Source organism: Macrobrachium nipponense, chromosome 3 (assembly GCF_015104395.2).
Source record: "Macrobrachium nipponense isolate FS-2020 chromosome 3, ASM1510439v2, whole genome shotgun sequence".
In the NCBI taxonomy this organism is placed as follows: Eukaryota; Metazoa; Arthropoda; class Malacostraca; order Decapoda; family Palaemonidae; genus Macrobrachium; species Macrobrachium nipponense.
In genome coordinates, this window is record NC_087202.1 from 121,467,386 (window position 1) to 121,478,783 (window position 11,398).

Here is an 11,398-nt window from a genome sequence, read left to right on the forward strand (position 1 = left end):
ATCCTATGTCTTCCCATGCTCCCGCAAAGAACTGTAACCTGGCTCCTACAGGTGTCTGGAGGAAAGATTTCTCATTTTCCCTTCTTAGAGGGACGGAAGGCAGATCTTCCCCTTCTCTCCGTTGTCTTCCTTCTGGCGATGGATCTAGCCTGAGGGCCTCCTCGAAAGGGCTGCTGTTGCTGAGCTGGCCTAGTAGCTTTCTCTCCTCACTGGCCACAGGTCTATTCTTCCTTGAGGATTGTCTTAGAAGATCTTGAGTGGCCTTCTCAGTTAGTGAATGAGCAATGTCTCTCACCAACTGAGAAGGAAATAAATGTTCTGAGAGAGGCGCAAACAATAAAGCGGATCTCTGCGAAGGAGAGACGGCCTTCGTGAGAAAAGCACTTCTTTAGTATTCCCGAACCAAAGAGGGAGCATACTTCCGCCGATCCATCTTGAACCGCCTTATCAATGCATGCAAGGATGCTATGTAAGGTTTCGGGGTTTAGTTGTTCCTTTTCATGGGACTTCTTAGCAATAACCCCAAGGGACCAATCCAGGAAGTTAAATACTTCTAAAGTGTGGAAAAGTCCCTTGAGGAGATGGTCCATTTCCGAAAGACCCCATGTTGCCTTAGCTGAATTTAAGGCATGTCTCCTCGAGGAGTCTACGAGACTCAAGAAGTCTGACTCAGCCGAAACGGGCAGAGCAAACAATCCCATATTCTCTCCCGTTTCGTACCATATGCCTCTCCTACCCGATAGTTTAGCGGGAGGCATGCAAAAGACTGTCCTTCCTAACTCCTTCTTTGTCTTGATCCAGGAGTCAAGAGATTGTAGGGCCCTTTTCATAGAAATGGCCGGCTTCATTTTCAGAAAAGATGAAGATTTGTGCTGCTTTTCGTGCTAGAAAAAAAGAGAGCACGGAGAAGGAGGAGCGGCTGGAGTCAAGGCATCTCCATATTCTTCTAAGAGAAGAGAAGAAAGAACTTTATAATTTGAAAGTCCTTCCTTGTTAGTGATTTCGTCCTCCGAGACGTCTTCTAAAATAGGCTCGGAAGGAGAAGGCTCTCTTCTCTCATCTGTCTCCTCCTTTGATCTCTTCCTTTCCGAAGAAGAAGCACTTCTATTAGGAGAGGGACTAAGAGTAACTCTCTCTCTACGTCTATCATTAGGCGAGTCGTGCATAACCGTTTTACTCCTTGTAGAATCCTGTCGGATATCAAGCTCTTCATGAGGAGAATGCGCCTGGCGTTTAGCAGGAGTATCTCGCTGAGAATACTCCTGGTGCCTGGTAGGAGTATCGTGTTTGGAATACTCCTCGCGCCTGGCAGGAGCAACACGCTTCGAATACTCCTGGCGTCTGGCAGGCGCATCGCGCTCCGAATACTCCTGGCGCCTGGTAGGAGTATTAAGTTCCGAATACTCCTGGCGTCTGGTAGGCGCATCGCGCTCCGAATACTCCTGGCGCCTGGTAGGAGTATTAAGTTCCGAATACTCCTGGCGCCTGGAAGGAGTATTAAGTTCAGAATACTCCTGGCGCCTGGGAGGAGTATCGAGATCAGAGTACTCCTGTCGCCTGGCAGGCGCATCTCTTTCCAAATACTCCTGAAGTTTGGTAGGAGTATCACACATGGAAGGCGCATTCCGTTTGAAGAGTATATTGCGCCTAGCAGGCGCTTTACTCCTATCAGGAGATCCCTCTTCTCCATTTGGATCTTGTTGCTTGGATGAAGTTCCAGTTCTTGAACGGTCTACAGGAGACTCAGGCTCTTTGCGCCTACTTGGCGCCAGACGCTTGGCAGGAGTTACTTCCTTTTCCAATTCTCTCCTGCCTAACGCACCGCTTCCCCCAGAGATGGTCGCCTGTGCGACACCTCCCCTGGAAGGTTCGTTGCGCCTGACAGGAGATCGGTATTTGGATCTCTTAATCGGAAGCCTATCATCCTTCTTACGAGTAGGCTCTTTAGAAAGTACTCCTACCAAAGACGCTAATTGCTCCCTGTACATTCACCAAAATTCTCTTGGTCGAAGGCTCATTCGAACATGAGAGGGAGATCTGGAAGGCGCTCGAGGATCTCTTACAGTCCAAGGATACAACTGCTCCTTAGCCTTCTTTATTACCGAAGACGCATCTTCTTCAGAGAAGTGCTCGGGGCTAGAATTGAGCTTAGGTTCTTTCCAATTCCGTTTCAGCGGACGTGAAAGCTTAGACTCCTTCCATCCTCTCTCGGAGAAGGCGAACTAGATGACAAAAAGCACTCTCGTAGGATGCTTTTCCTATAGCTGTCCCTGGCAGTCTGAGATGTAATAGATTCTGCCGAAGGGACGCCTGATCGTTGGGGATTCTCCACGACCCCCGTACGGCTTTCGACTTTCCTTCTCCTCTGGGCCAGGGAGCTTGGAAGAGGTCTAGACCTGGGAGCGTCGCAGAGACGACCAGACGCCCCCTCCACTACACTGGGGACACTAAAATCATTTGAGCACCCACATTCACTTCTCTTACCTTCCAATGCTGCCATTTTTTCCTGCATTTCTGAAGGGAAGCTCTGAGTTTCCGCCATTTCTGAGGCAGAATCAGAGGGGTTAACAACTTGTGAACGGGCTGAAATAGAATGGGCATAATTATCAGAAGCAGCAGCTACTGAACTAGATAAAAGTTCACGAGATTTAGACATTTTTCGGCTTTTGTAAGCCGCCTTCCTCTCTCTATCTTTCTGTAACTTCTTCAAGTAAGAAGTTAGATTCTTCCATTCTTGCGCACTCAGTTTCTCACACTCATTACACGTATTCTCAAATGAGCATTCAACCATTCTACAACCACTGCATGCAGTGTGAGGATCTACCGAAGCTTTCGGAATCCTCACCTTACAGCCCTCATTCACACACACACTGAAACTAACACTAGAATCAGACATATTCACGAAATCAAAGCCAAGTCCAAAAAAAACAGTCCACGATAGCGAATGCCAAACAACAATCCAAGTACGTCACCAAAAATCAGTCGAAAGATGATCAAAAGCATTGTGAAAAAAGAATTCCAGTCAGGAGGAGGAAATAACAACAATGTTGATACCACCGGCGACAGAGAGAATCTGATTAGAAAACGGGAATGGTTCCTAGTCCTGCACCCAGAGCAGGGCGGTAGATCACCTGACCTACCTGTAGCAAGTGCCGCGAAATTGGAATTTCTGTCGGGGACGACAGTCGATAGCTAGGGTAGAATATCACGACAGGCCAACCCTCATCACGGTGGACGGGTCTTATTCACTCGATATTTAATTGGTGAAACATGAATACAATTGCAACTCTAAGCATACCATTTAAAAGACTGAAGTTTCGTCAACATATTGTGATATATGAAAGCCCCATACGAATTAAAATAAGCATGTGAGCTCTTCGTAAAATATGTTTTCAAGGCAGTTTTGAAATACAATATGGCGGCTACGTTTTGCATGGACGGTTTCTCATCAGTGACGGCCACCATCTTTCAGCCTTCCCAGCACTCATTTGAACAATGTTAGCGTATGTATGTAACGTTTATTGATCTTACTCAAGATTGCAGTTGTAATCAGCACAATAAAACAACATTTTTGTTGCCTATATTAGTGAAAGTATGAAACTTGTTATTCCCGGGGTTATGGTTGGAACTGAATTCATTCTTACCTCGTAATCAGTGGTTTTATCCTTACTGCCATCACAACTGAAACTCCACAGTGCTTACTTGATTGTAATTATACACATTTTGGTCTTAATTCACTCCACAGTGCACTCGAACCACATTGCTGTTCGTGTTTCCTAAGCACTCACTCCGTAAACAAAGTTACGAGCAGCAGACGACAACACTGATTATGAGATGCAAAGCTTTATTCCCTTAATTGTTTACTTTACTCAATATTTAGTTTAACTCTACTTCAAATGTTTATTTAATTCATGTCCATTATCCCTTTTTTGCAACCAAATTAACCCCCCAAAATTACAAATGTTTCGGATGTATACTTACGAGCAGACGACTGAGAAAAAATGGCTCATCGTTGCCAATCTAGTGGAGCGTCACACATACGCCGATGCATTTACAAACTGTTTCGATGAATTCTAGTTGTCATAGTAATGCAGTAATGATAAAATTGCTCTAATATGTATATATACTACAAATAGATACGCTAATTTCACTTATTTCCCCGGTTTTGTGTAAGTCTTATACCTAGTTTGGAGGGTAAACACATACAATTGACAACACTGATAAACAATTGAAGAGCGCAAAACGCCGCAAAGAATGCCGTAGTCCCTTGAATAAGTACGAATAAGTGCTGGTAAGAGGTGGGTTTACGATTGTTGTGATGAAAGTGCCCCAGCGTCTATGGGTACAAGTGGTGTGCAGATTTAGCACATGAAATGGGAAGTTTGTTGACACAAGCGACTCCGTAAACATCAAGATAGCGTCAATCTTCGAAACATTTTTAGTTGTAAGTAAAAATTTCTAAAGCGTTTGGTGAGATTTCCACTATTTAAATCTTAAAATTTGGCCTTAATTTCTAACTTTGGAGAAAATACTTACTTCGAAAGGAGAGTAGAGGTCTTTAGCTCCGTTTCTCACCAACAACAAGTCGCGACTGATGCCCATCTCCGGTGTCAGGACGCGTTATAATGTACTTTTTCGGAGGGTGGCTAGCGTTGATTGTAGGTGGCCTGCTTGGCCTGCTGTGATATTCTACCCTATGTATATATCTGACTGGTAAGTTGAATGTATGAAAATTTTTTTTTTTTTAAAATGTATAGTAATCATGATTTATTAACATTGTAAAACAATATAAAATTTATAGTAATCATGATTTATTTACATTGTCTTTGTAAAAATACAAAGAAAAACTTTGAACGCCCATATCTCAAAACTATACTTATTGACCTACAAATTTTATCTTTTCCCTCAGGTTTACAGCTATAGCATTGGAATTTGGTATATAACTTAGAAAGACATTATAAAAAAAATAAAATGAAGCCCTTTTTCCCAACTTTTGTTTCTTTTTTTTTCCCTTAATTTTTTTCCTGGTTTCTAAAGGGTTTATTTTTTTACCATAATGAAAAAATTCATATCTAGCAAAAAATTACTTAGAAAAAAAACTTTTGATTGGAGGTCTACATCAGGTCTATACAGTTGTGCCTGTTACGAAATTAATCCGTTCCGAAGCGACCTTTATAACCTGATTTTTTTTGTCTCTAGAACTACGTTTTACATGTAAATTCCCTAATTCGTTCCAAGCCCTACAAAAACACCACAGTAAATTTTATAAAGCTAAATTGACCAATAAACAATGAAATACAACAATTTGGACCATTCAATACCTAACCTAACCGTGACTGGACCTGTAAATAAAGTGTATTAGTGTACAGGATAAAGAAATACTGTGCTACTCACATGTGCATACATATGTAGTAAAATGTGGAACCTTACCTTTCGAGTGAGACAATGTCCAAAAGTGGCGACAGAGGAGGAGGACAAATGGCAGAAAACACGAACACTTAACTTTGCGAAACACATTAAAAAATGGCAGAAAACATTAACACTAAACTTTATGAAACACATTAACAAATGGCTGAAAACATTAACACTTCTTGATTATCTCCATCTTTGTCTCCATAGAAAGCATCCTCTTCTTTCTGTGAACTTCTGCAACATTCTTGGGACCCATGGCTAATAACGTAAGTAAGTTCACGCACAACATGATTAAGTAACTTAACAGTAGAACGAAAGCAAAATCACAAACACGAATTTATGTTAACAAACGAAATCTATGTAAACTAATGAATTCCAGGTGTTTATGAGAACACTGCCGCAACAAAATTGTCAAGGAATGCCTTTAAATAGATGCAAGATGGGACAGATGCTGACCAACTGGAGAGCAGGATCTTACAGCGGTGACTAGCTTCAGGAACCAATGGGACAGTGGGAGGATGGTGGCGAGTCTACTGAGTTGGCAGCATGCGAGTTTTAAAATTGTTCTCGGCAGTCTGGGCGAATCTCAGACTTTACAGTACGTACACCCTTTCGCAACCTGAATCATTTTCGTACACAGAAGCAAAAAAATCTTTGTCTTTGCCTTCTTAAGCTGGATTTTTCGTACAAGGGGACTTTCGTATGTAGAGGTATGACTGTAAATGGTAGTAATCCCAGGTCTTCATATTAATTATCAAGGGAGGAGATAGAATTTGAAAAATGGTGATTTCTGGGATAATTCATCCTGGCATCACAAAACTGAAGGTCAGAGGCGAAAATCATATGCGGTTTGGAGATGTCCCAAGTCACCTTGTTAAGTGGTATGAATGTCAGTCCTGTCTTTGAAAATGGCATTAGCCAGCCAGGCCCCTTAAATACCAAGTTCAAAAGTAATTTGTATTTTTCCAACATAAAAACAGGCTTTCATATACTGTATAGAGTACTCTGAATCATCTCATACCACTAAACACTAATGAGCTGGCCTTAATCTTCCAGCATGCTCAGCCACATCTGCTTTCATACGCTCACTGAGTATTATGCTGTTTTCGCTGTGCTTTCTCTTTATTTCCAAAGGGTGTGTCACGTAATCAAGCCCTATCTTCCTTTTTGCAGCATATTACCCTTCTCAGGCCTTACCTCCTCCAGTAACACTGTGCTTTAGATTTGCACAGCGAACAGCTGGTGCTGAAAAGAGGCATTCAGTGCCTGTGTGTGTGTGTGTGTAACCCAGCCACATGGCAACCTCCTTCAAGTGGACTGGCTCATTGTGTAGTGGCCTTGAGTGTGCATTTCCCCCTACAGTGGTACCTCGACATACGAAAGGCTCAACTTACGAAAAATTCCAGTTACGAAAGCAAATACGAAGGTTTTTTGGGCTCTACATACGAAAATAGTTCAGGTTACGAAAGGTTGTTGCTGTAAAATCTTGAGATTCGCCAGAACCACCGATAACAATTTTAAAACTCGCACGCCGCCAACTGAGTAGACTCGCCACCATCCTCCAGCTATCCCATTGGTTCCTGATGCTAGTCACCGCCATAAGATCCTGCTCTCCTATTGGTCAGCATCTCTCCCATCGTGCATCTTCTAAATAGCGGCGTTGTGTGAGAACTTTAGTACATACATATACTACATAACTTAATTACGTACAGTATACATAGTCATGGGTCCCAAGAAAGTTGCTGAAGTTCACGGAAAGAAGAGGATGCTTTCTATGGAGACAAAAATGGAGATTATCAAGAAGTATGAAGCTGGCATGCGGTTGAGTGTGATCGCTATGGAATATGGCCGAAATCCATTGACGATAGGCACCATCCTTAAGCAGAAGGAAGCCATCAAAGCAGCTACACCTTCCAAGGGCGTGACTATTTTGTCCAACAAGAGCCACATGCATGATGAGATGGAGAGGCTGCTTCTTGTATGGATTAAGGACAAAGAAATCGCTGGCGATACAATAACAGAGACGGCAATCTGCCACAAGGCCAGCACTATTTTCGGCAATCTGATTGCCCAGGCCGAAATGACGGAGGAGAAGGGACATCGACGCCAACCCCAGACTTCAAGGCTTCTCATGGGTGGTTTTTAAAAATTCCGGAAACGGACTGGCATCCATTCGTGGTGCAGCATGGGGAGGCGGCCAGCTCGGACACGAAAGGGGCCGAAGCCTTTATTAAGATGTTCGACGAGATGACGATCAACGAAGGCTACAGTTCTCAGCAAGTCTTCAACTGTGATGAGAAGGCCTTTGGCCTTTTTTAGGAAAAAAAAAATAGCCTCATACTGAACTACATCAATTGCAGGAAGAGAAGAAGCTAACACCCGGGCATAAAGGCCTTATGAAAAAACCGGCCTTAAACTTTCACACTTTGTACAAACGCCAGTGGGGATTGCAAGGTGAAGCCCCTACTTGTCTATCATTCGGAGACTCCTCGAGCCTTCAAGGCCCACAAAGTGCTAAAGGAGAAGCTTCCAGTGATGTGGAGGGCTAATGCGACTGGGGGAAACGACATGAGCAAAAAGAGTGGCGTCCAGCTGAACATAAGACAATTTTTCCCCAGCTCTGCCTCTCCACACAAGCAGCTCACTTTATGAGTTACTGATGACTTTTATCATGCACCGGCAACAAGGATATAACCCCAGTAACCTCATGCCTTCAACCACACCGTAGATAAAACTGACAGAGAATAATTTTAATAAAAACTTCAGGACTTGAAAGAACACATTCTAGTGTTGTTGTCACTCTGATAAAAGATAAGTAACGTAACTAACGGTAAAGCTCGTACTTCAATGAAATCAAGATAAAATGCTGAACGGAATCAGGTAATATTTCTACACAATAAACATGCCCACAATGCAATCTGTTATAAAAAAATAACTTAGTTCACGTGACGTATTAAACTCATATTTCGACCTAACAGCACGTTGTATAATGACAAATTACCTTATCTCATTAAGTAAAGTATCTAGATATTTTATGCTAACTAGAAGCAAGGCAATTTGCTCCGAATTGAGTTAAATATGGCGAACTAAACTTGAATTCGCCATCAGCTGATTTCCAAACTAAAACATTGCCCGCTTTGTTAGTATTTTATGATACAATAATATGAGAATACATACAATATTACTGGATATAGTACTGTATAACTTTTTAAAAGATTCACAGAAAAGATGCATATTCTTGTTTTTATTTCATAAATATACGTAGCCATCAGCAGCATGACATCGCTCAATTATACCGATGTCGGTCCGAATCTGATTCCCGTTTCGTGTTCAAGTTTTTTCTACTGATATATAATAGTCAGAATGCACTGAACTTCCAGAATTGGCTTACACTACTAAATTACTAAATTATATTGTATATGTAGTAGTATACTGTAGGCTAGGCTACTGTATTCGTATGTATACAATATATGTACCATGATATCATCATCATCATTGTAAACACGAGGTCAACTTGTTAATGTTATTCAATTTCTCTTTGTACTGAATTATCAAAAGCAAATGTGCATTGAACCTAGAGAATTAGCTGAGATTAATAATTACTATACCATATATGTATAAAGTATACTGTATAGTGTAAGCTATGCTACTCTATATGTATAGATGGTACTGATTACCATAGTGTAGGCTAGGCTAGTATATTATTCTTACGGTACATTAACAAGGGCCGACTTACGTCCAAATTATCTTACGACCAGTTGGCCATAACCAATTGTAGTCATAAGTCGACAACTAGCTGTACTATGCCATCTAGAATTCAAGGAAACAGTTTGTAAAGGCATAAATGTATGTAGTACGTTCCACTATATTGGCAACGATGACTTTCCATTCCTACCATGCATTAAAAGTTGTTTCAGCCATACAATTATAAAAAAATAAAAAAAATAAAAATACTAATACCCATACAATTATAAAACAAAAAAAAATAATAAAAATAGTAATACAGACTTAGTAAATAAATGAAAAGTACTAGCAAACAAGGACAAATTTTTTGTCATAAACAATTCACTAACCCGTCGTCTGCTCGACTCATGGATTCTGGCTATCAAACGTACATGGCTGAAAAATTATTCCCGACATGGCTTTGATGTAAACAAACTCACGTATTCAAAGTGAAATTTAGAGTGAGTTAAGAACAAAGTGTATAATTACAATCAAATAAGCACTGTGGAGTTTCAGTTGTGATGTCAATATGGATAAACCACCATTACAAGGTCAAAATGCATTTCAGTTCAAACCACGACCCTGGGAATAAGACTTCTCATACTTTCACAAGTATAGGCAACAAAATGTTGTCTTATTGTGCTGATTACAACTACAATCTTGAGTAATATCAATAAATGTTACTTATATACACAAATATTGCAGTCACAACCATGCCACGCCATATTGGATTTAAAAAACTGCCTTGAACGCATAGGTATTTTACGAAAACTTCAGATGCTTACTTCACTTCGTATGGCGGTTTCATTTAGCTATCTAATTTTGTCGACGAAACTTCAATCTTTTAAATGGCATGCTTAAGTATTGAATTGTATTTTTGTTTCACCAATTAAATCTAAAATGAAAAACTGGCCCATTTTTCCAATCAATTGGCCGCACAGTGATGCTTTGCCCTGTGTTATGAATGGAATTGGGCACAATCATGAGCCACCACATATGTATGTTGGTGAAAATGCAACAATTTTCCAGACTGGAGAAGTTAAGGTTAAGCAAACGATCCACTGGGCTCCGACGCCACTCGGGTAATTTGCCGTTCGCCGCTGCCAGGCTTCCCCTGCTTAAGAGAAATGGAAGAGAAAATGAACCTAAAGTGGCACTGGCCATCAACCATGGCTTAAGACATGCCCAATCAACTGACCCAGGTTAGGTCACTCAATGGGCAGCCTAAAGTGACCCATGAGAAGACCAAATCTACTGCCAATGGCACAGTGACCTAGGCAGGTCAAACAATGCCTGCTTTGCACCCAAAGAAGGAAACGAGTCAATGACGACCACCTCCTCCTCGTCGTAGTAATACCCTGACCTATGACCTCCTTTAAACCCAACAAAGAAACGACCTCCCTGGATCGACCTATACTACGACAACAGGCCTAGGATACACAAACCAACCACCTAGACCACGTGCTCCGCCCACACCACACAGGCACCCAGGGCCGAAAGGGCGGCCTATAAATAGGCGGCGGCGTCGTTCGTACCTTGCTGTGCATTTCATTCGAGTCCGGAAAACTCCCCATGATCCTGGTGGGCCGGGAGGAGGGAAGGAAGGAAGAAGGCAGCGGCCCGTCCGTCCGTCCGTCCGTCGGGTGCGAGAGAAGGAAGGGCCTTCCTGCCGCAGTCCCGGTCCTGTCTCGAGCCTTCTTCTCCTCCTGAGGACTCACGGTTCCCCGGGGCTGAGGACGACACTAGTGGAGGGCGGCGGCCTTTGTCCCATGAACGGCTTGGGCGACAAACAAAACGAGTCCGTCGCGGCCAACAGCGACTTCACATCGTCAACTTGGAGGAACAGCAGCAGCAGCATCTGAATATGATGAAACTGCTCGAGCTCTTCGTTTTGCCGTTCGATTTTGAGGGCGAAATCACTGCCAGATTGGGGCGAAACCGACGCGACGCCTTCCCCGAGACTGCTGCTTCCCCCTCGACAGGTTATTCAAGTGATAATCATTGACAAAAACAAATGGACGAGAGAAAAATCAGATTGTTTTGATGCGTACCTGGTCGTCAGCCATGGTGGTGCTGCCATCTGTCGGGAGCGGCGGGGCCGGGAGTCCGAGGGGGGTCAGCTGGTTGATTCACCCCAATTCGAAACAACATTCCCCCCTCCCCCCATTCCACCACCAATCCCTAACGGAGAACATTCGGATTCAACACTTCATCAGTGAATAAATAGCAATTGATAACAAATCATCTACAGATGAAACGACCC

At 42.5% G+C, this 11,398-nt stretch overlaps 1 protein-coding gene across 1 annotated transcript in view; it reads right to left on the reverse strand.

The window, feature by feature from the left end:
• The window catches only part of LOC135222013 (exportin-7-like), a 364,750-nt gene extending 353,609 nt beyond the window's left edge, over positions 1 to 11,141 (reverse strand). Inside the window, exon 1 of the mRNA XM_064260138.1 lies at positions 10,671 to 11,141. Within this exon, the coding sequence (XP_064116208.1) occupies positions 10,671 to 10,709 (39 nt within the window). The 5' untranslated portion in view covers positions 10,710 to 11,141. The remainder of the gene's footprint in view (positions 1 to 10,670) is intronic.
• Positions 11,142 to 11,398: the final 257 nt, after the last annotated feature.